At 42.3% G+C, this 23,987-nt stretch overlaps 1 protein-coding gene across 1 annotated transcript in view; it reads left to right on the top strand.

Moving 5' to 3' along the window:
* Positions 1-5,015: 5,015 nt before the first annotated feature.
* ETFA (electron transfer flavoprotein subunit alpha) overlaps positions 5,016-23,987 on the top strand; it is a 102,887-nt gene continuing 83,915 nt past the window's right edge. The window contains exons 1-2 of the mRNA XM_023197634.2: positions 5,016-5,160; positions 21,621-21,767. Of these exons, the coding sequence (XP_023053402.1) occupies positions 5,122-5,160; positions 21,621-21,767 (186 nt within the window). The 5' untranslated portion in view covers positions 5,016-5,121. The remainder of the gene's footprint in view (positions 5,161-21,620; positions 21,768-23,987) is intronic.

The raw sequence follows: 23,987 nt of genomic DNA, 5'->3' as shown, positions 1-23,987 counted from the left end.
TGAGCTGGGTTCTGTCAAACCCACTGAGTCACAACACCAGGCAGTCAGTACCAATGCATCCTAGGGTGGAACTGGTACATCTGGGACTTAACACAAGTAAGAACAGAAGGTACAAGCAAGTTCCATGAGCTGGCAGCCTAGACCCCCATGAACACCACTACTACATTGGCACCCCTCCCCTGGTGCACCCTTCTGGTTGTATGTAGGATCCTTTATGACCAGCTGACAAGAGGAGGAAAAATCCTGTACTTGGTCAATGGAGGGTCTGCTCAGTATGTGAGTTCAAGCTGAAAATAGATGGCAGTTGCATTATAGCCCCACTTAGGGACAGCCTTGAAAGGCAACAGTGGAGGAAAATCCCCATGGGCAGAGCTTCAGGAGGTGCACTTGGCCATCCATTCTTCCTGCACAGAGAGGCATCTCAAGCATAGAATATCTATGTACTCAGTGGCAGTGAGGAATGGCCTATCTGGCTAGCCAGGGCCCTGGAAGAAGAAAGGTTGTAATGGAAGATGGGGATCAGGGAGGTCTGGGGTAGGGACATGAGGATAGATGTCTGGAGTGGGCACCAAGTATGAAGATCTTTGTATTACATGTTAACACCCACCAGAAACCACCCACCATTGAAAAGCCACCATGTAACTAAGAAGACAAAAATATCTTGGCCAGTTGACCTTAGCTGGCCTCTGTCATCAGCCACCTAGTGCTGGTACTAAGGGCACATGCATGAAATGACTACAGTGGCAGAGACAGAGGCAGTAGCAGCCTAATAGCATGGGCTCCCACTTACAAAGGCTGATTGAGCTACTGCTGCTGCTGAATGAGCCCCCAGTATGACACCATTCCTCCAGGAGACTAGCTGGCTCCATGCTGCAAGTTGACCACATGGAACCCTTTCTATCTGGGAAAAGGCAAGATTCATCCTAACCACATGGAACCCCTTTCCTCTGAAAAAAGTCGAGATTCACCATGTCAAGAAAACACATATATTCTGGGTACTATTTACCTTTCCTGTCCTCAGGACCTTAGTCAGCACCACTATTTGAGGGCTTATCGAGTATCTGATTCACTGTCACAGGATCCCACATAACATCCCATCAGGCCAGGGACCCAATTTACTGCAATGGAGGTGCAGAAATGAGTCCGTGATCAGAGGATTCCCTAAGCAATTCACAGGCTGGATCATCCAGATACTGCCAGCTTGACAGGATATCCGAATGGCTGCTGAAGGCCCACTGGAAGCAGCAGCTTGGAGGTAGCACTTGGTAAGGGTGGGTTCATCTTCAAGGATGCTCCTTGAACCAAAGACCTTTATATAATGCTGGGACCTGCAAGGTTAGAGGTCTTTGTCCCCAATGGGGGAATCTTTCACCAGAGGATACAGCAAGAGTCCCACTGAGCTATAAGCTACAGTTGCCACCTGGGCACCTTGTATGCCGGGACCAGAAGACCAGAAGGGGAGTCATCTTGGCTAAGAGTAATCCACTTGGGTGCCTCTGAGTCCTCCATTGCCCAATTATGACAATAAATAGGCTTGGAAAGGGCATGCTGGTCAGGGGTTGAGATTCTCAGTCCACGAGGTAGGACAGAGGCATTAGCCACTCAGACCAGGGAGGTGCTAGCTGGGGGAGGGGGAGATTTAGAATGGGTACTGAGGAAGGAGATGATGAGTACCAGTTGTGACCCCCAGAGACCTGCAGCAGCTGGGGCTATAGTTTGTCCCAGGGACCTTTCTCTTCTAAGTTTTCAGCAGGAATCCTGGAGGAGCCGCTCCTGAAATTGGCCTGTGGAGAAGAAATAGGTGTTGCTCCAAATATGCTGGAATCATCTTCAAGGGTTGACTGTGGCAGTCCTTGAATCCTTCCTCCACCCTCTCTTTTCTGCCTTTTCTTCTTTGGACAAATATTTACTTTCTTTTTTTCTTTTTTTGAGATGGAGTCTTGCTCTGTCATCCAGGCTGGAGTGCAGTGGTGTAATTTTCGCTCACTGCAACCTCTGCCTCCCAGGTTCAAGTGATTCTCATGCCTCAGCCACTCGAGTAGGTAGTATTACAGGAACACACTACCACACTTGGCTAATTTTTGTATTTTTAGTAGTACCAGGGGGTTATCTCGCCATGTTGGCCAGGCTGGTCTTGAACCCCTGACCTTAAGTGATCCGCCCACCTCGGCCTCCCAAAGTGCTAGGATATAGGTGTAAGTCATTGCGCCTAGCCCATTGGACACATATTTCTATAAATGTTCGCTGAACGTCTAAAAATAAGAACCAGATAAATAGGCTGGACACAGTGGCTCACGCCTGTAATTCCAGCACTTTGGGAGGCCACGGCAGGCAGATCACCTGAGGTCAGGGTTTCGAGACCAACCTGACCAACATGGTGAAACGCCATCTCTACTAAAAATACAAAAATTAGCTGGGCGTGGTGGTGGGCACCTGTAATTACAGCTACTTGGGAAGCTAAGGCAGGAGAATCGATTGAACCCAGGACATGGAGGTTGCAGTGAGCTGAGATCGCGACACTTCACTCCAGCCTAGGCGACAGAGCGAGAATCCGTCTCAAAAATAAATAAAATTAAAATAAGTAAATAAAAGGAAATCATAGGTCCTGCCACCAAAGCAGCTCATAACGGAGTGGGAAAGTTCTATACCTCTAGGGAAAATCCTCTAATAGAAATGTCTTAGCACACACATTTCTCTGGTACATAACATGGTTGTGATTGTAGAACTCTGATATCCCTTCATCCCAAAGACTCAGGGGGCATTTCATGTGTGATCAGAACAAGTCCGGTCAGGTGTCACAGACTTTGCCCATTTTCAGCCTCTCCCTCAGCTCTGATCTGCTCTACCAGGAACTCCCAGGGGCAACAAGCCTCTGCCATGCACAGCTGCTGCTGATTTGCCCAAGCCTGGGAGCTGCTGAATCTGCCCAGTGGGGGCGGGGCGGGGCAGATGCTCTCCCCTTGTGTTTTGCTTTGTCATGGGCGGGGAGGCAGGGAAGGAGGTTAGTTTGTAGCCCAGTCTTTTACATGGTTTTTAGTAAAATATCCTTTCCCGTTTTTACCAAAAGTACCCTTCCCTCTTCCTTCCACTCCCATAGGTCTCAGATTCTAGTCCAGTGCGGGACTGGGTTAGGAGGCAAATACAGTGAGACATGGAAAATTAAATTGCACCTCCCACAGGCAGATTGATTAGGGGGCAGGGGTCCACAGCTCTGTCTGTAACATGAGTTCAGATATGTTCCAAGTGGGTGCGACTTAAGTTTAAGATGGGTCCTCACCTCCTTGTTCATAGAGCTAGAAGAGTGAAGAAGAGGAAAGGATTAATTCGTCCTGGAAAACTGAGAAAGAGCTTACAAAAGAAATGTCACTTGGGCCAGGCGTGGTGGCTCATGTCTGTAATCCCAGTACTTTGAGAGGCCAAGGTGGGAGGATCACTTGAGGCCAGGAGTTCGAGACCAGCCCTGGGTAACAGAGTGAGACCCTGCCCCTAAAAAAAAATAGCTGTGCATGGTGGCACATGACTGTAGTCCCAGCTACTTGGGAGGCTGAGGCAGGAAGATTGCTTGATCCCAGGAGTTCGAGACTGCAGTGAGCTGTGATGGCACCACTGCACGCCAGCCTGGGAAACAGAGACCTTGTCTTAAACAAAACAAAACAAAATAATTGTCACTTGATCTGGGTTTTAAAAAGGCCTGTCAGATGGGGAAGGGAATTTCAGACAGAGGGAAGAGCTAAAGCACAGGGCCCTTAGAGAGAGTGTTGGTTCAGACAAAGCTCTTGCTCCAGGGAATTTACACTCCAATGCGGGGAGATCTGCAATAAACAAACAGTCCATCCTGTTAGGCGGTGATAAATGCCAAGAAGAAAAATCAAACACCGTGATAGGGCATTTGGGAGTGGCATGGGTGCTATTTTAGGTAGACAGGCCAAGGTCGGCCTTTCTGCAAGTGTGTTTTTTGAGCAGAGACCTGAATGAAGTGAGGAAGTAATCATGTGGGTAACAAGAGAAGGGCATTCCAGGCAGAGGGAACAGCCAGAGTGCAAAGCTCTGAGAGGAGCAGGCTTGTGTGCTCAAGAAGGCCCGTGTGTCTGGGGCACAGTGAGAGAAGAGGGCAGTGGGAGGAGAGGGAGCCACCCTAGGGCTTTGAGCAGAGGTCATGATCAGTCCATCAGTTTGGAGAAGAGGCTTCTGGAAACATGGGTAGAAACATAAAGACCAGCTAGGAGGCTTTGCAATGATCCAGGCGAGAGATGACAGGGTCCTGAGTGAAGGTGGTACTGGCGGAGGAGCAAAGGGGTGTTGGCGGATATTGCTGGATTCTGGTTATCTTTTGAAGGTAGAGTTAACGGGATTTGTTGATAGACTAGATAACATTGGAAAGGTAGGTTGTTGCTGAATTGGGAATTAAGACAATTTCTGAACATACCACTTCCTTTCTTAAAAATTTCGTGATAAAGTCTAGACTCATTAGCAGTCATTTATTCATTTGCTGATTCATTCAACACATACTGATTGAATGCCTAGTATGGGCCAGGAATTGTGCTAGGTGTTGCAGGTAGACACAAAATTTAAAAGTAGGGCGTACTTTCTGTCCGTACAGATCTTTAGTCAGATGGGTGACACAGACAAGTACTTAGGTCATTACAACCCATGTGACAATTGCTACCATGGGGAAATACAGGGGGAAATAGTGGCATATGGGAAAAGTATCTAATTGGAGTTAGCAAGGCTCCACTCGTACCTTACCCCGAGATCAGCTCAGTTTTTCAGTTCACTCTAGTAATGCTGCCCATTGCGGGGCTGTGAGACAGTACAGTCTGAGCTCGATCATAAGCGGGTGGCCAGTTTTGTCTCTGCAGCTCCGCGGCCCGGGCTTACTCGAAGGTCCCCTGGGAATAGCCTCACCTTTGCCCCACTTCCCAGTCTAGCCCCTAACTTCCCGCCGTCTATTGGCTGCGCAGCCGCCCAATGGGCAGGCGGGAACCGCGGGCTCGCGCTCCCGGCCTAGGGCGTCTGATCTCGTTCGCGCGTCTCGCGAGCATTGGGTGACTGGCTGAGGCGACGCCAGTTGGCCGGGCACTGGGTTGCTGTGAGGCTGAGGTTGCGGCGGAAGCAGAGAACATGTTCCGAGCTGCGGCTCCGGGGCAGCTCCGACGGGCGGTGAGTCCAGACTGGGAAGGCGAACCCAGGGACGGTCCCCCGTCAACCCGCCGTCCCTATAGGGTCTTGCAAACGTCACTGGCCCCTCAGACCAGACCAGCCCACGCGCCCACAGGCCGCTCCCCGCCTGGGACTTGGGTCCAAAGTTCTGGGGCCTGTCCTGGACTCCTTCGGAGCCGCCAGTTCGGGGCAGAAGTCAGAGGTTGGGGGTCAGGGTGACTCCGAATGGTGTGAATTTGAACGTCTGCTGTCCCTTCTCCTGGCCCACTCTCTGCCCTGACGCTTCCCACATTTGTCGTTCACTCTGGACACTTTCGGGCCGCCAGGCCCTCCACACTTGCTCCACACCCGAGGGAGCAAAATGTCGCCGGGGAATGCCCTATTGGGGACAGTTTCAAACCTGGATTCCTCCCGGAGGCCGGCATTTCTGGAAGAATTAAACACTTTGGGCGCCTTGTGGCTGCTCCGACCCACTCACTGTCAAGGGCGGGGGTGGGGGGTGGGGTGGGAGGCGGCGTGGCCAATTATGGAAGCTGGCTCTGCTTTCTGGTTTATGGAGCAGGGCTGAGTTTAGGCGATTGTATTTGTAAAACCTGTGATCCGATTTGACAGCTTTAGCCAGTTTTGAAAGGCAGACGTCTTTTTATATGCTGCAGGCTGACCTGCTTTTAACCAGCAGATTGTAGGTTAAATAGCTTAACTGGTGACACTGATACATTTTCAGTGTTTCATTAGTGACAAACCACGTTTTTCTCTTCTGTTGTGAGAAGGACTGATAGGAAACATATTTTTGTTCTCATGATGTAGGAGAGTAGTATTTGGAAACTGACCAGGCACAAGTCAAGTAACAATAATTTATATTGTGGATTCTGTAGTTTTCCTAGTTTACATTTAGGTGAAATGAGAAACAAGATTGGTAAACCTGGGTCAGAAACTTACCTGATGGTTTGTACCTTTTCTCCTTTTTTTTTTCTTTTTTTTCTGTGCATGAATATTTTCCCATCCACTCCTGGGATTTTTCTCTGAGGCATAGCTGGAGCTTTTTCTAGATGTCTGTAGACAGTAGACTTTTTTTTTTTTTAAAGAGACAAGGTCTGACTCTGTTGCCCATGCTAGAGTGGAGTGCAGTGGCACGATATGGGCTCACTGCAACCTTCGCCTCCCAGGTTCAAGCGATTCTCCCACCTCAGCTTCCCGAGAAGCTGGGACCGCAGGTGTGCGTCATCACTCCTGGCTAAGTTTTTTTTTTTTTTGGTAGAGACGGGGTTTTGCCATATCGCCCAGGCTGGTCTTGAACTCTTGGCCTTAAGTGATCCACTTGCCTAGGCCTCCCAAAGTCCTGGAATGACAGGCCTGAGCTACCGCGCCTGGCTGTAGACATCTTTTTTCTTGTGCGTATTCCTTGTTTGATAAAAAGTCCTGACCCTGCCTTCCCCTAAAGAGTTCAAACCCGGCCGAGTGCGGTGGCTCAAGCCTGTAATCCCAGCACTTTGGGAGGCCGAGACGGGCGGATCATGAGGTCAGGAGATCGAGACCATCCTGGCTAACACGGTGAAACCCCGTCTCTACTAAAACATACAAAAAACTAGCCGGGCGAGGTGGCGGGCGCCTGTAGCCCCAGCTACTCGGGAGGCTGAGGCAGGAGAATGGCATGAACCTGGGAGGCGGAGCTTGCAGTGAGCTGAGATCCAGTCACTGCACTCCAGCCTGGGCAACAGAGCAAGACTCCGTCTCAAAAAAAAAAAAAAAAAAAGTTCAAACCCATGTCTTTCATGTTAGTGTCCTGTCTTCCCCTCAAGACATATTTTCTCCCGTTGGGGGATCTAGACATAAACAAGTGAAAGTCATGAATTTGGGGAAATTCTGGGAACCTGAGCCAGAAGAATGCTGCTCTATGCAGCAGTTGGAAAACAGTTTTGTGGACAGATTACAAGTCTGGCCTAAGTGAAATTATAATTGTGGTGGGGGATGGAATTTAGAACTCAGTAATTTTGTAGCGCTAACAGAAAAAAATGGAATGATTAAGTAATTCTTACTATCCCCATCATTGGCTAATGTGTTAGACATTACTTCCAGATATTCATTATGGTTTGCCAAAGACTTTGACCTTGACTTATTTTTAAAATTTGAAGTCAAGCTAAGTAGAATAGCTGTTTTAAAGTCATTAAGAATGTTGGAGAGATTTGAAATTCTAGCAAAAAAGAAATGGTGGCAACACTTCTAAAGTGGACCTATAAATTAATAGGGACATATACCCGTATTTAACTTTTTAAATTTTGAAATATTTGCACTTACAGAAAAGTTGCAAGAATAGTACAGAGAAATCTCAAAACCCTTCCCCTGGTTTTCCCATCGTGTTAGCAGTTTGACACATGTGCTTTATCTTTCCGCATACATACATAATACTATCTGTCTGAACCATTTGAAAGTATGTTGCAAATGTACCCTTTACTCCTAAATAATTCAGTGATATTTTAAAAGAACAAAGAGGTTCACTTTCTAACTACACTGTAATTGGCAATATCTGGAAGTTTCACCATAAAATACTGTTTTCTAATCTCTGGATGTTCAATTTTGCCAGTTGTCCCATTAGTACAGTTTATAGCAATTTTCCTTATTCTGGTCTAAGATACTCTAGATGTCAAGTGGTTTTCATGTCTCTTTTACTCTGTTAGAAAGGTTCCTCAGCCTTCCTTTGGGTTTGATGACATTGGTGTATTTGAAGAGTACAGGCCTTCTGTTTTCCAGACTGTCACTCAATTTGGGTTTGTCTGGTGTTTCCTCATGATTGGATTCACGTCATATATTCTTGGTGAGAATATCACAAAAGTGGTATTGTGTTCCCCGTGCATCATATTAGGAGGTACTTAATGTTGGTTTATCCCATTAGTGGTAATGCTAACTTTAGTTACTTAGCCAATGTGTTGTTTGCCAGGTTTCTCCACTGTCAAGTTAATACTCCTCCTTTTGTAATTTTTAACTAATTTATGAGGAGATATATTGAGACTATGTGACTCTCCTATTTCTCATCAGACTTTTACCCAGTCTTAGCATCTGTTGATGATTTTTACCTGAGAAATGATTACTGTGATGCAAAATGGTGATTTTCTATTTCCATGATACCTTCTACATTTTTTAGTTATTCTACTATAAGGAAGAACATTATCTTCTTGCATATTTATGGATTTATGGATACATGGATCCTTATTTAGGATAATACATTTCTACCTTATGCTCACGTTCTCTCATATTTGTAAAGTGGGGCCCATTCAATCTGACTCTTGTTTGTTTACATATATATGTTTATGATATCACAAAGTCAAAATAGCTTATCTTAAATCCCTACTCTTGAAATAAAAAAAAATTGTTCTGTAGCTAACCATTAATACATTTAGGAAGAGGATACATTTCCAAAACCATATTAAAAAAAATAAAGTTAGGAATTATAGTTAAAGGTTACCATAAACTGTTAACAATGTGAATATAGTTAACACTGCTAAACCATACACTTAGAAATGGTTAAGATGGGGCCAGCCGTGGTGGCTGACACCTGTAATCCCAGCTCTTTGGGAGGCTGAGGCAGATGGATCACCTGAGCTCAGGAGTTCGAGACCAGCCTAGGCAACATGGCGAAACCCCATCTCTATCAAAAAAAAAAATTAGCCAGGCGCCATGGTGCACACCTGTAGTCCCAGCTGCTTGGAAGGCTGAGGCACGAGAATTGCTTGAACCTGGGCGTTTGAGGCTGCATTGAGCCCAGATAGCACCACTGCCCTCCAGCCTGCGCAACAGAGTGAGACGCTGTCTCAAAAACAAAAAAAGTTGGTAAGTTTTATGTAGTTTTTTAAATCACTTTGTTAAACTGTTAGAATATAAGTTCAATGACTTGCATTTGGTATCTAAGTTCCATTTTTAGTTCTGACTGATTTGTGCCATTGAGTAAAGTCTTTCATCCTTGTGTGTGTGGCAATGGTCCTTAAAGTCATCTGTTAACAAAGATAGTTTTTGTATCTATAATAAAGAGCTAGAGAACACAGTGAGAGGAAAATAGGTAGGCATTTGCAATTAGTTAATATTCTTGCAATGATATTAATCCTAATTATTGTTGTTTTTTTATTGATTTGCTCTTGAAATTGATTTATTAAAGAATAAGAAGATGCAAAAAAATTTATGTGGTGAGTGAAACAACAGTTTCAAGGTCATTTGAGTACTCTTGTTACTGTGTTTATTGTCAGGTGGGAAGGAATATCAGGATTGAAAAGCTATGAAATTGGTGTGAAGCAACATGACACTTTTCTGTCTAGTATTGATGAATAAGATTGAAGTCTAATTTGCATGCAAATTTTAATTTCTACTGAAAGAAGAGAGCCAATTTTGGTGTGATTCTAAAAGAAAATTTATTGCATAAGATGAATTCAGTAAAATTATGATGCCTGCCAATGTGTCTACTAAGAGTCTTGTCTGTTCTTTTTGTTTTGTTTTTTTTTGAAACGGAGCCTCTCTCTGTTGCCCAGGCTGGAGTGCTGTGGTGCGATCTCGGCTCACTGCAAGCTCCGCCTCTCAGGTTCATGCAATTCTCCTGCCTCAGCCTCCCGAGTAGCTGGGACTACAGGTGCCCGCCACCGCGCCCAGCTAATTTTTTGTATTTTTAGTAGAGACGGGGTTTCACTGTGTTAGCCAGGATGGTCTCCATCTCCTGATCTCATGATCTGCTTGCCTTGGCCTTCCGAAGTGCTGGGATTACAGGCGTGAGCCACCGCGCCCAGCCTGTCTGTTTTTAAAGTGAAGTAAATTGACTGTGTTTTCAGTATTACAGTCAATGTTATATAACATTTATGGTTATGATTAAAAACTGCTTTATTTTATTACTAAAAAGATTAAAGGAAGTATTTAAAGTACAGAAATACAATATACATTTTAAAAATTACAAAATGTATGTTAAAATCGGGCTAGGTGACTTTATACATTATTTATCCTTTTGGGTATGACTTGGAAAGATTTTATAGCTTATTCTTGCTGTTTTTCTTTTTTTAATTAAGAAGCAAAAAAACCGGCTGGGAGTGGTGGCTCACGGCTGTAATCCCAGCACTTTGGGAGGCCAAGGTGGGCAAATCACGAGGTCAGGAGTTTGAAACTAGCCTGACCAACACGGTAAAATCCCATCTCTACTAAAAATACAAAAAATAGCTGGGTGTGGTGGTGTGTGCCTGTAATCCCAGCTGCTTAGGAGGCTGAGGCAGGAGAATCGCTTGAACCTGGGAGGTGGAGGTTGGAGTGAGCTGAGATTGCGCCACTGCACTCCATCCTGAGCGACAGAGCAAGACTCTGTCTCAAAAAAAAAAAAAAAAAAAAAAGAAGCAAAAAACCCTCCCCTGCCCTCTATACCCTCATTACACCTAGTTTCCAAAGATGGTTGGGGCGGAGGTATAGGTTAAAATCATTCTTACTACTCTAGGTTATGAGTGGGTTTGTAAGGGTAGAGAGTTAGATTCCAGCTTTTTTTCTTCTTCTGGCATCTGTGGTAGTTTATATGAATATACAGTTCAAGTTACAGGAAGAACTCTAAAAAACTGAAAAGCAAAAACATTGTCAAAAATGAGGCTGACCCTGGGCACAGTGTCATGTGCCTGTAGTCACAGCTACTCAGGTGGCTGAGACAGGATGATCACTTGAGTCCGGGAGACCAGCCTGAGCAGCATGGCAAGCAAGACCCAATCTCTAACACCCACCCCCACAAGGAAAAAAAAAACTATTGAGGTTCAACAAGAGAAGGACCAAACTGTGTTCATTGGACTTAGCCATAAGGAAGTTTTTGGTGATTTTGGAAAGATTGGATTCAGTGTTGTGGAAGTAAAGCCAGTTTGGGTAATTGAAAAAATGGAAGGTGAGGTAATAGAGTAGGTGTCTGTGGAAATTATTTTCACGAAGTTTGGCTTTGAAAGGGTGCAGAGAGGGTGATAATCTCTTTAAATCCTGCCCACAAGAAGTATACTATCTCATAAAGGCCAGTCAACTTTATATGGGTATGTGGCTGGCATGAGAAAGAAAACTTCATATTTTACTATTTGCAACCAAGTCTAAACAGTATAGAGAACTTCTCTAAAAGCATGATGGGGTGTCTGTTTTAGTGATGTAACAGTTTATATACTGTTTAGTTACCCTTATACATGTTTAGATGATTACATTATCAGTGAGGAAACAGTTGCTTTTTAGTTTTTGATAATTTTAAGAAAAGTTTTCATTTAGTTATTACTTATTGAGGAGTTATTATTTATTGAGGTTACAAATGTGTGCCAGAGAAGTAGATACTAAGTTCACAGTGGAGAACAAGACAGACCTAGTCCCTGCTCTTGTGATGCAAACAGATTGAGGAAGAAACACATTATTTTAAGTGTGGTCATTGTTACAGAACATAGAGGGTGTTTGGGAGAGGTTTTATATTGTTAGAGGACTGGAAAACACTGAAAGGATATCTGTGAAATTACATTTGCACACTGAGGTGCCTTTTTTTTTTTTTTTCAGATGTAGTCTCACTCTGTCGCCCAGGCTGGAGTGCAGTGGCGCCATCTTGGCTCACTGCAAGCTCCGCCTCCCGGGTTCATGCCATTCTCCTGCCTCAGCCTCCCAAGTAGCTGGGACCACAGGCGCCCGCCACCATGCCTGGCTAATTTTTTTGTATTTTTAGTAGAGACAGGGTTTCACCGTGTTAGCCAGGATGGTCTCGATCTCCTGACCTCGTGATCTGCCCACCTCGGCCTCTCAAAGTGCTGGGATTACAGGCGTGAGCCACCGTGCCCGGCTCAGGATTTTCTTTAGATAAAAACATCACTTCATTTTTTAGTCTTGTCTAAAATCATTTATCATTGCTGTTTATTTTTTACCCCAACTTTTTTTTTTTTTTTGAGGTAGAGTCTTACTCTCTCGCCTAGGCTGGAGTGCAGTGGTGTGATCTTGACTCACTGCAGCCTCAACCTTCTAGGTTTAAATGATCCTTCCATCTCAGCCTTCCAAGTAGCTGGGACTACAGGAATGCGCCACCACATCCGGCTAATTTTTAAATTTTTATCTTTCATAGAAACAGGGTCTTACTATATTGTCCAGGCTGGTCTCAAACTTCTGGGCCAATTTTAGGTTTGCAGGGTATCTGTGCAGATTTATTATGAGTAAATCGTGTGTCTTGGGGGTTTGGTGTACAGATTATTTTGCTGCCCAGGTAATGAACATAGCACCTAATAGGTATTTTTTTTATTCTCACCCTGCTCCCACCCTCCACCCTCAAATAGGCCCAGGTATCTATTGTTCCCTTCTTTGTATTCATATGTACTCGATATTTGGCTGCCACTTACGAGAGAGAACATTCCATGTTTGGTTTTTCTGTTCCTGCATTAATTCACTTAGGATAATGGCCTCCAGCACCGTCCATGTTGCTCTAAAGGCCATGATCTCATTCTTTTTAATGGCTGTGTAGTTCCATGGTGTGTATATACCACATTTTCTTTACCCAGTCCATCCCCTGCATGGTCATCTAGGTTGATTCCATGTCTTTGCTATTGTGAATAGTGCTGCCATGAACATTTGCATGCATGTATCTTTATGGTGGAATGGTTCATATTCCTTTGGGTATATACCCAATTATGGTATTACTGGGTCGAACTTTCTAAGTTCTTTGAGAAATCGCCACATTGCTTTCCACAGTGGCTGAACTAATTTACATTCTCACCAGCAGTACATAAGCGTTCCCTTTTCTCTGCAACCTCGCCAACATCTGTTGTTTTTTGAGTTTTAAATAATAGCCATTCTGACTGGTGTGAGATGTCTCATTGTGGTTTTTATTTGCATTTCTCTAATGATTAGTTATGTTGAGCATTTTTTTATGTGCTTATTGACCACATATGAGAAGTGTCTGTTGATGTCCATTGCCCATTTTTTAATAGGGTTGTTTTTTACTGTTGATTTAAGTCCCTTATAGATTCTGGTTATTAGAGGTTTGTCAGATGCATAGTTCGCAAATTTTTTTTTACCATTCTGTAGGTTGTCTGTTTACTTTGTTGATAGTTTAGTTTATTTTGCTGTGCAGAAGCTCTTTAGTTTAATTAGGTCTGTCTTGTAAATTTTTATTTTTGTTGCTATTGCTTTTGGAGTGTTCATCATGAAATCTTTGACAGGGCCTATGTCCAGAATGCCATTTCCTACATTTTCTTCTTGGATTTTAATAGTTCGAGGTCTTACATTTAAATTCTTTTTTTTTTTTTTTCTTGAGATGGAGTCTTGCTTTGTCTCCCAGCCTGGAGTGCAAGGGTGCAATCTCGGCTCACTGCAACCTCCGCCTCCTTGGTTCAAGCGATTCTCCTGCCTCAGCCTCCTGAGGAGCTGGGATTACAGGTGCCCGCCACCATGCCCAGCTAATTTTTGTATTTTTAGTAGAGACGATGGGGTTTCACCATGTTGACCACACTGATCTCGAACTCCTGACCTCAGGTGATCCACTTGCCTCGGCCTCCCAAAGTGCTGGGATTACAGTCATGAGCCACCACACCTGGCAGAAGTTTTTTTTTTTTTAAATTAGAGTTTAGCCTGTGTTGTAGTACACATTTGTAGTCCTAGCTACTCAGGAGGCTGAGGCAGGAGGATCCCTTGAGCCCAGGAGTTGGAGGCCAGCCTGGGCAACATAGCAAGACACTGTCTCTAAAAATAACATTTTTTGAAAATAGATTTTGTTTTTTAGAGCAGTTTTAGTTTCACAGCAAAATCCAGTGGAAAGTACAGAGAGTCCTCCTGGTCCACACACCCACAACCTCCTCCACTGTCAATGTACAGCACCAGAGTTGTCCATTTGTTACAATTAATGAATTTACATTGACATCAGCATTGTCAAGAGTCCATAGTTTACATTAGGATTCACTCTTTGTGTTGTACCTTCTATGAGTTTGGACAAATGTATAATGACAGGTATCTACCATTATTATATCATACAGAACAGTTTCACTGCCCCCACTCCTGATCCCCCCAGAAAAAAACAAAAACAAAAGAACTCTATGCTTTGTTCTCCTAATCCCTGGCAGCTGCTGATCTTTTTACTGTTTCTGTAGTTTTGCTTTTAGCAGAATGTCATATAGTTGGGATTAGACAGCATGTAGCCTTTTCAGACTGTTTTTTTTTCATTAAGTAATATGCATTTAAGGTTCCTCCATGTCTTTTTCATTGCTTTTTACTGCTGAATAAGATTCCATTGTATGAATATTTGTTCACCTGCTGAAGGACATTTTGGTTACTTCCAAGTTTTGGCAGTTATGAATAAAGCTGCTGTAGACATCTGGTTTTTGTGTGGACCTAAGTTTCAACTCTTCTGGGTATGTACAAAGGAGTGCAGTCGCTAGATTGTATGGTAAGATTATGTTTAGTTTTGTAAGAAACTGCCAAACTGTCTTCCAAAGTGGCTGTACCAGTTTGCATTTTTACTAGCAATGAATGAGAGTTTGTGTTGTTCCACATCCTTACTAGCATTTGGTATTGTCAGTATTTTGGTTTTTTACCATTCTAATAAGTGTGTAGTGGTATCTCATTTTAATTTGCAATTTCCTAGTGAGCATCTTTATGTTGAGCACCTTTTCATATGCTTTTTGGCCATCTTCTTTGGTGAGGTATCTGTTCAGATCCTTTCCCCTTGTTTAAATCGGGTTGTTCGTTTCTTATGTTGAATTTTAAGGGTTCTTTATATATTTTAGATAAGTCTTTTATCAGATATGTCTTTTGCACATATTTTGTTCCAGTCTATGGCTTGTCTTCTCATTCTTTTGATGAAGAGTGTTTTCTTGTTTTGTTTTTTTTGTTTGGTTTGAGATGGAGTGTCTGTCACCTAGGCTGGAGTGCAGTGGTGCGATCTCAGCTCACTGCAACATCTGCCTCCAGGGTTCAAATGATTCTTGTGCCTGAGCCTCCAGAGTAGCTGGGACTATGGCGTGTGCCACCATGCCCAGCTAATTTTCGTATTTTTAGGAGAAATGCGGTTTCACTCTGCTAGCCAGGCTGGTCTGGAACTCCTGACCTCAGGTAATCCACCAGCCTTGGCCTCCCAAATTGCTGGGATTACAGGCGTGAGCCACTGCTCCTGGCCAATGAAGAGTTCTATAAAAACAATATTCAGTTCACTTATTGGGAGTCAGCTCTGTGCTGGTTACTAGAGTCAAGGGTTATAGAGGTAAGAAATATCAGACATTGCGGCCAGGCGTGGTGGCTAACGCCTGTAATCCCAGCACTTTGGGAGGCCGAGGCCGGTGGATCATGAAGTGAGGAGGTCGAGACCATCCTGGCTAACATTGTGAAACCCCGTCTCTACTAAAAATACAAAAAAATTAGCCGGGCATGGTGGCGGGCGCTTGTAATCCCAGCTTCTCGGGAGGCTAAAGCAGGAGAATGGCGTGAACCTGGGAGGCAGAGCTTGCAGTGAGCCAAGATGGCGCCACTGCACTCCAGCCTGGGCGACAGACCCAGACTCTGCCTCAAAAAGAAAAAAAAAAGAAATATCAGACGTTACTCCTGTACTCAGTATCAAAGGAGGACGACAAGACAATCAGGTGAATATAATCAGGTGTGATAAGTGCTGTAATAAAGGCAATTACAGGGTACCATGTTGGTGCTAGCAAAGCTAACTAGTCCGAGATGGTCCAAAGAAAGCTTTTATGTGTAGCTAACATTTATTGAAGATTTAATATGTTCCAGGCATCATTCCAAGAGCTTTACATTTATTAATTTTACCCTCACGACAACTCTATGAGATATTAATATTATCATCATCTCCATTTTACAGTCAGAGAACTGAGGTACTGAGAAGTTATGGTGGATGTGGGATTCAAACCTGGGCAACGTGGCTGGCTCCAGAGCCTGTACCCTTTACCACTGCAACTGTACTAATGCTTTTTGGAGGAATTGACCTTCCAGCAGAAAACCTAAGGATGATTAATTGGAATTCAGTAGGGTAACAGGGAAAGAGGTCCACTAGGCAGTGGGAGCAATGTGTGGGAAGGCTGGAAGTCTGAGAGAGCAGGGCAAGTTCAAGTATCTGAAAATTAGGAATAAATGGAGTGAGGGATATATGGTTAGAGAGGTAGATCAGGCCATAAAATAAACACATGGTAAACCAACCTAAGGAGTCTAGTTTACCATATCCAGAGGAGGCAGGAAGCAACAGTCGTGTTTTAAGCGGGGGAGAATAACATGTTATATTTGTGTCATGGAAAGATCACTGGGAGAAATGGATTGGTAGGAAGCAGAATTGTAGGTTAGAAAAGCTGGGGTGGGAGACTGTGTGGGATAATAGAGGAGAAGGATAATGGCCTGCACCAGAATATTGGCATTGACGATGGAGAGAAGTGAATGGATTTATGAGTAGCTCTCTTTAAAAGGAAGAATTGTTATGACTTGAGTGGTTGGTTGGATGTAAAGTTGAGAGAAAACCCAGAGATGATTCTCTGATCACGGTTTGGGCAGCTTGAAGTCTGGAGAAGTAACAGTATAGGGGCTGGAGGAACAGAGGGAAAACATGAGTTAAGGTTTAAATTTGCTGAGATGGAAAGTGTTTGATGAGACAGGCAAGTTAAGCACTCAGATACACAGATGTAACCTTATTATAAGTCTAGCACTTAGGAAAGAGATTTGAACCCCATTTGAGATTTATATATATATAATATTTGAGCCATTCTTATATAGGGGTGAAGTTAAGCCATGGAAGGCAGAAGGGAGTAGTCAGTAACTTCAAACATTGCTGAGATAACAAGTAAGGTGAAGCCTGAAAAGAGTTTGTTGGTAATTTGGGTGAGGGCAGAAACCAGATGCAAGTAATTGAGGAGTGAACGAGAATGAGGAATTAGAGAAGTCAGAGTGGAATGTGGGGTTGTGGCTTTTTAGCAGAATTGTTGTGAATGGGGAGAGGCTCAATCATGTTTAAGTGTTGATGAGAAGGAACCAGGGTAAAGGGAGAAGCTGGAGACATGACTGGGAAGTGCAGATTACAGAAAGTCTCTGAGTAGATGCGAGAGAGTGGAATCTAGATCCCAGATGAAGAGATTAGACCCAGGAGAAAGGATCCACAGCGGCTTCCATTGTGATAGGGCAAGGACAGGAATTTCTGTGTTGAGTATCAGGAAAGGAAATCAGGTCCACCCTGATGGCTTCAGCTGTCATTGTGAAGTAGGAAGTGAGGCTGCCTTCTAAGATTAGGGGGCAGAATGTGTTGGCTGTTTAAGAAACATCAGGAGGCAGGCATGGTGGCTCATGCCTGTAATCCCAGCACTTTGGGAGGCCAAGGTGGGAGGATCGTTTGAGCCAAGGAGTTCAAGACCAGCCCGGGCAACATAACAAGACCCTGTCTCTACAAAAAATAAATAATTGACTGGACATGGTGGCATGTACCTGTGGTCCCAGTGACTTGGGAGGCTGAAATGGGAGGAACGCTTGAGCCTGGGAGTTTGAAGCCATAGAGAGCTATGATTGTGCCACTGTACTCAAGACTGGGTAACAGAGGGAGACCTTGTTTCTAAAAAAGAAAAAGAGAAAGAAGAGAAACATCAGGAGAGGATATTTAAAATCATTGCTGTGGAGGGTGAGAGTGCCAACAAGGAAGTTGTGGTAGCATTGCCAGGCAGTTTTGAGAGCGCAGGTGAGGCTGGTGGCTAAGAATTTATGGGTGGCATGGGCCTGCATAGTTAATTTTTATTTAAATAGCAGTGTTTGAAGAGGTTGAGATTCCTTTTGAGGCAATTACCTCATTAAGTATTTCAATAGTTATCTTTAAATGTTTTAAGAATTTGGCTCCTTTTCCTCTCATAACTATTGTTAAAAGAGGATCGATCCTAAAGTGTAGAGAGGCAATGGGTTATAAAATAATAAAATGAAAATGTGTTCCCTTTGAAACCTTTTCAATACTGGACATGCATTTTTTTTTTTTACTCTTTAGTCACATTCTATACTACTCTTCTACTTAAAATAGGATTTTAGAGTTATAGAATTTTTAAAGTAGGGAAAGAGGTCTTTTGAGATCATATTTTTCTTTCTGACAATGCTATTTTTTTCTTTTTTAAGCACGAGAATGTTTGCCAAGTAAAATCTTACAGGAATGACCCATGTATAAAATAGCTAAAAATGGTGGTGCTTTGATGTGTGCTGGTAATTAGGAACTCAAACTCTGGAGTCAGACTACCTGGACTTAGAATAACCTGACTCTGCTTCCTACCTGTGTAGCTGCTAAGCTCCAGTTTTCTCATCTGTGAAGTTGGAGTAATACTAGTGCCTCCATCATAGACTTTGTAGGAATTTTAAATAAGATACTATGTATAAAACTGCTTAGTACAGTGCTCCATCAATGTTAGTTTGGTTAATCTGGTTAAAGCAAAGTTGGGTAGGGGGTCATTCTAGCAGCTGTAGATGCCTAGTCCCTACCTTATCCCATGTGGTGGCTCCTGAGATGGCTTCCTAGAACCTTATATAGATGCAGTTTGAAAATCTCTAACCTTGGCTGGGCGCGGTGGCTCAATCTGTAATCCCTGGACTTTGGGAGGCTGAGGCAGGCAGATCATTTGAGGTCAGGAGTTCAAGGCCAGCCTGGCTAACATGGTGAAACCCCACTCTCTACTAAAAATGCAAAAATTAGCTGGGGGTCATAGTGCATGCCTGTAATCCCAGCTACCTGGCAGGCTGAAGCAGGAGAAACACTCGAACGCTGGAGGGAGAGGTTGCAGTGAGTCAAGAGCATGCCACTGCACTCAGGCCTGGGCAACAGAGCGAGAATCTCTCAAAAAAAAAAAAAAAAAAAATCTCTAATCTGATTCATCTTCCTAAATTTGCAGATGGGCTTTAGATTGTAGAATAACATTTTAAAGGTTCTGGCCAATTTCTTCTGCTCTAGTTCCACACAACCATTATTGCTGAATTAGCCACATAACCATGCCTAGAGGCTGTAGCTTCTCTCTAGTTGGTATCTGAGAAATGGAATGTAAAACATTGAATTAGAAGGAAGTTTAATATTTTAAAAATTATAAAGGAGTCAATAAAATAGAGTACGTTTATGATGTATATAATGCTTAGTAAAAATTGATCAGATAGATGGACTGAGTGTGTTCTTAAATACATTCTTTTGTTTATGCTTATAAATCTAATTTTGATAAATCTTTTAAAAAGCATATAATCTCCAGTTGGAAGTTCTAAAAGCTTGATAGTTCCTTAGAATAACTACTTAATTTATCTTATGATAGAACTATAATTTACAGCAAGTGTGGGCCTTCTGCCACCAAATCTTAGATTTATTCTTCAAATGGTGATGGAAATCTCAATTTTTATAGCAAATGATGTGTGAAACATAATCAAAAATATGATGTTGGATATATATTGGTAATAAATAGCTTGTTACTGGCAATTCCTGTGAAATGTGATTTAAATAATAATTTAAATTTATTATTTTTTATTTTTAATTAATTTTATTTAATTATTTAATTATTTATTTATTACCCCCAAGTAATGACTTACTTTGGGTCTTAATTACAAAATCCTTTCCAAAATATGGTGCTCTTCCAGTGAAAAAAGAAAAGGTACCATATAATTAATTCTGCAGATATTCATTGGAAAAGAAATATTGTATTTGATTCTGGGGATGCAAAATACAAACAGGTATGGTATTTACTTTCTTTTTTTTTTGAGACAGAGTCTCGCTCTGTGGCCCAGGCTGGAGTACAGTGGCCGGATCTCATCTCACTGCAAGCTCTGCCTCCTGGGTTTACGCCATTCTCCTGCCTCTGCCTCCCAGGTAGCTGGGACTACAGGCGCCTGCCACCTCGCCCGGCTAGTTTTTTGTATTTTTTAGTAGAGACGGGGTTTCACTGTATTAGCCAGCATGGTCTCGATCTCCTGACCTCGTGATCCACCCGTCTCAGCCTCCCAAAGTGCTGGGATTACAGGCTTGAGCCACCGCACCTGTCCGGTATTTGCTTTCTAAGAACTTTCATTTCATTCCAGGAATTGTCCTGACGTCCCTTCAATTCATACCCTCCTTTTAAGTTTCCAACTCTGGGTAAATTTCATGCTATGCTTTCTTCACTCCAACTCCAGAGCTTAAGGTTATTGCTGAATTAAGCCACACAACCACGCCATTTGATCCACAGTTCCTCTTTTTCTCACTTTTCTTTGCCATTTTCCACAAGAATAGTTCCAGTATTTTATTTTTTCCTCATGCCTATGGTGCCATTCCTCATCTTTTCACATGATAGGAACACCTGAACTTCCTTCCTTTCTTCCCCACTTGACTCTGCTTCATGATCTGTAGCCTTCAACATTTTGGATCTCTTCATTATTTGAAAAACTGTTCTATTTTATAATTGTATGTGAGCAAGTCTAATTTCCTGTGAAATATTTGAGCACAGGGACCATTCTTGTTCATCTCTGTGTTCCTTGTGTTTGAAATTATTTCACATGACCATGAGTGATTGGTGGTTTCTTGATCGTCTGCATTAGATAGGGCTGGATATTGGTTGGTTCCAGTATACTGTCTGCAAGCTTCCTTTTTTGAATCCAGAGCATATTTGAACAGTCAAAACCTGGCAAAATTGCTGTTTAGTGTCATTTTTTAAAAACACATTTCCATTATCAATTATTTTGGTACTGAATGCATTTTGACTGAAGCAATAGGGATCAACTTTTGTGACTGATTTCAAACTCATTATTTCTGATTATACTGTACTCCTGTACTGTAGGAGTACAGTATGTATGTAACCGAATGTAATTGGTAGTAGAATTTAACCAGTTCCTAGTTAGGTAGTTAATATGTTCTGTCTAAGAAATTTACATTTAGTTATATAGTAGTTTCTTATCAGATGTAGATTAGTGGGAAAGTTGTTTTGAAGTAATTAAACATTTTTCCTAACGATAGAAGGCTAATTTGCGTTTTATTTTTATTAGATAAGAATATTAGTAGGCCGTGTGCGATGGCTTACGCCTGTAATTCCAGCACTTTGGGAGGCTGAGGCAGGCGGATCACGAGGTCAGGAGATGGAGACCATCCTGGCTAACACAGTGAAACCATGTCTCTACTGAAAGTACAAAAACAAAATTAGCTGATGTGTTGGTGGGTGCCTGTAGTCCCAGCTACTCGGGAGGCTGAAGCAGGAAAATGACATGAACCTGGGAGGCGGAGCTTGCAGTGAGCCATCATCGCGCCACTGCACTCCAGCCTGGGCGACAGAGCAAGACTCCGTCTCAAAAAAAAAAAAGAAAAGAAAAAAAGAATATTAGTAGTACAGTGGTAGACACAAATAGCTAGATTTTCAATATTGAACAAGTATTTTATAAATAAATTTATAGAACAGTATTGTGTACAGAATAGTTTTCTTTAAAGCTTACATGCTTAACAATTAGAGTAAAAAAACACCTGTGATAACATTCTTCACCTTCTTTTTTTTCCTTTTTTCTCTTTTTAGGCCTCATTGCTACGATTTCAGAGTACCCTGGTAATAGCTGAGCATGCAAATGATTCCCTAGCACCCATTACTTTAAATACGATTACTGCAGCCACACGCCTTGGAGGTGAAGTGTCCTGCTTAGTAGCTGGAACGAAATGTGACAAGGTGAGAAATTTTTAAGGTCAGCCATAGCAAATATAATTTCCATCAAGACACAGGAAGAGATGGCAACAGAGAATTATGTTGAGGACTGTAACCCAAACTGGTCTCTAATCCTCATTAAATGGCCAGTGTCACAACCATTACTATGTGTGAAAAAGGAACTAAAAGATTTCCTCACTAAGTATTTTATCTTTTGAAATGAGGTAGAATACTTGATTTAGTTCCACTGGCACCATCATGTGCCATCAGGTACCAAGTAGAATGATAATATTTGAGTCCCCTTAGAGGTTAATAGCTGATCTCTTTTTTGTGTTGATGAATATACTTGCTAATTGCTTCTAATTCCTGAAAGTGGTAAATCTGGACAATGTATTATGGATGTTAATTTTTAATTGGTAGAAGAATTTGAATGTTAAGTACTATTCTTTCCAAACTCTAGCTGGTACTAAAAGATGTTCTTGGTTTTTGTTGTTGTTGTTGTTGTTGTTATTGTTGAAATCAGATGATAACAGCTTGGGACACTAACCCTCTAGAAAGGTGCTAGGATATGATTTGCAGGGTCTGTGCCACTGAGCTGCAATGTAGATGAGTGCTTCAATTAAGCTTACATAGCTTGAGCCACCAGTTCCCTCTCACATGGTATAGGAGTTGCTGAGCGTGTAGTTGGGGGCTTAAACTTCACAGAGGAATAAATCTGAAGGGAGTGTGTTTTGAGGATTTTATGTTTTATTAAATAAATGATGCTGGCTGGGCATGGTGGCTTATGCCTGTAATCTCAGGACTTTGGGAGGCTGAGGTGGGTGGATCACTTGAGGTCAGGTGTTTGAGACCAGCCTGGGCAACATGGTGAAACCCTGTCTCTACTAAAAATATGAAAATTAGCCGGTGTGGTACATGCCTGTAGTCCCAGCTACTTGGAAGGCTGAGGCACGAGAACCACTTGAACCTGGGTGGCAGAGGTTGCAGTAAGCAGAGATTGTACCACTGCACTCCAGCCTGGGTGACAAAGTGAGACTGTCAAAAAAAAAAAAAAAATATTAAAAATAACAGTAATTCAGAGCATATGAGAATGCAGGTTCATACTGCTGGTGTTGCTTCTAATTTTTTACGTGAAATTGATATCTTAAAAGAACATATTATGGTGGGTTTATGTTTAGTTATGTGGGTTTCTTTACCCAATTCCTGCTAACAACTATAAAATCTTACATAGTTGATTCAGCCACAATGTGTGATGTGTGATGGCTAAGCTATCTATTTGTATGTATGTATTAGCCACAGTATATGATGGCTAAGCCATCTTTTTGGTTTCCCTGTTTTTGGATGTGTAGGAATTTGTGATTTGTTGTTTGTTTTGCTGTGATTTAAAATAATTGTTGTAATGTTACTGTAAAAATACTTTGATACTTTATACTACTTTGAGAAGAATCAAAATAGAAATCATCTTCTGTACTCAGTTACAGTCCTAACCTGTCACGTTCTAATTTTAAAGAAAACAACCAGTACCTGTATGAAGAGATCATTAATAGAGTTCAGCTTTATAGCATTTTATTCAGCTCTTTGTCATAAACAACCAGTACCTGTATGAAGAGATCATTAATAGAGTTCAGCTTTATAGCATTTTATTCAGCTCTTTGTCATAAACAGCAAGTTATTCTTCTGTATAATGCCAGCAGTTTTTTCCAGTAAAAACAAGAGAGTTTCAATGGGAAAATTCTGCCCCATTTTCTATCCCATGGTGCTATGCAGCTACATTGCAATTAACTGAGTTTCTTAATTGAGAATTCTCTTAAAGTTTGAGAAGCTAAATTCTGCTGCATCCATAATAAAGGGCCTCTGTAGTACAAAATGGTATGCCGGTGAATACTTGGTTTAGCAGAGGTATTTTTGCAGTGCGTCCTTTCTTCAGTGAATATTGTTGCAAGCTAACAGTTCATATGAGGGTAGCAGAAGGCACAGCCTTTTAATCCTACTCATCAGTGAATCAGTGAATCAGTTTGGAGGTAAACAAGGGGACAGAAGACGATAGTGTGACTGATATGACTTAGCTAAAGTGGAAACCAGCCATGATGTAATAAAGATACTTAAAAACGGGAAATCTAATTGCCTTCTGAATATAGAAAATCTGAATGATCACAAAGCTTTCTCAGAACCCCATTCTGATTCCAAACAGGAAAAATGAAGAATTAAAATAGGAAATATTTTGCTTTGTCATAGATAAATATG

This window comes from Piliocolobus tephrosceles, chromosome 6 (genome assembly GCF_002776525.5).
Source record: "Piliocolobus tephrosceles isolate RC106 chromosome 6, ASM277652v3, whole genome shotgun sequence".
Lineage (NCBI taxonomy): Eukaryota > Metazoa > Chordata > Mammalia > Primates > Cercopithecidae > Piliocolobus > Piliocolobus tephrosceles.
This window is presented reverse-complemented; position numbering and strand designations above follow the sequence as displayed.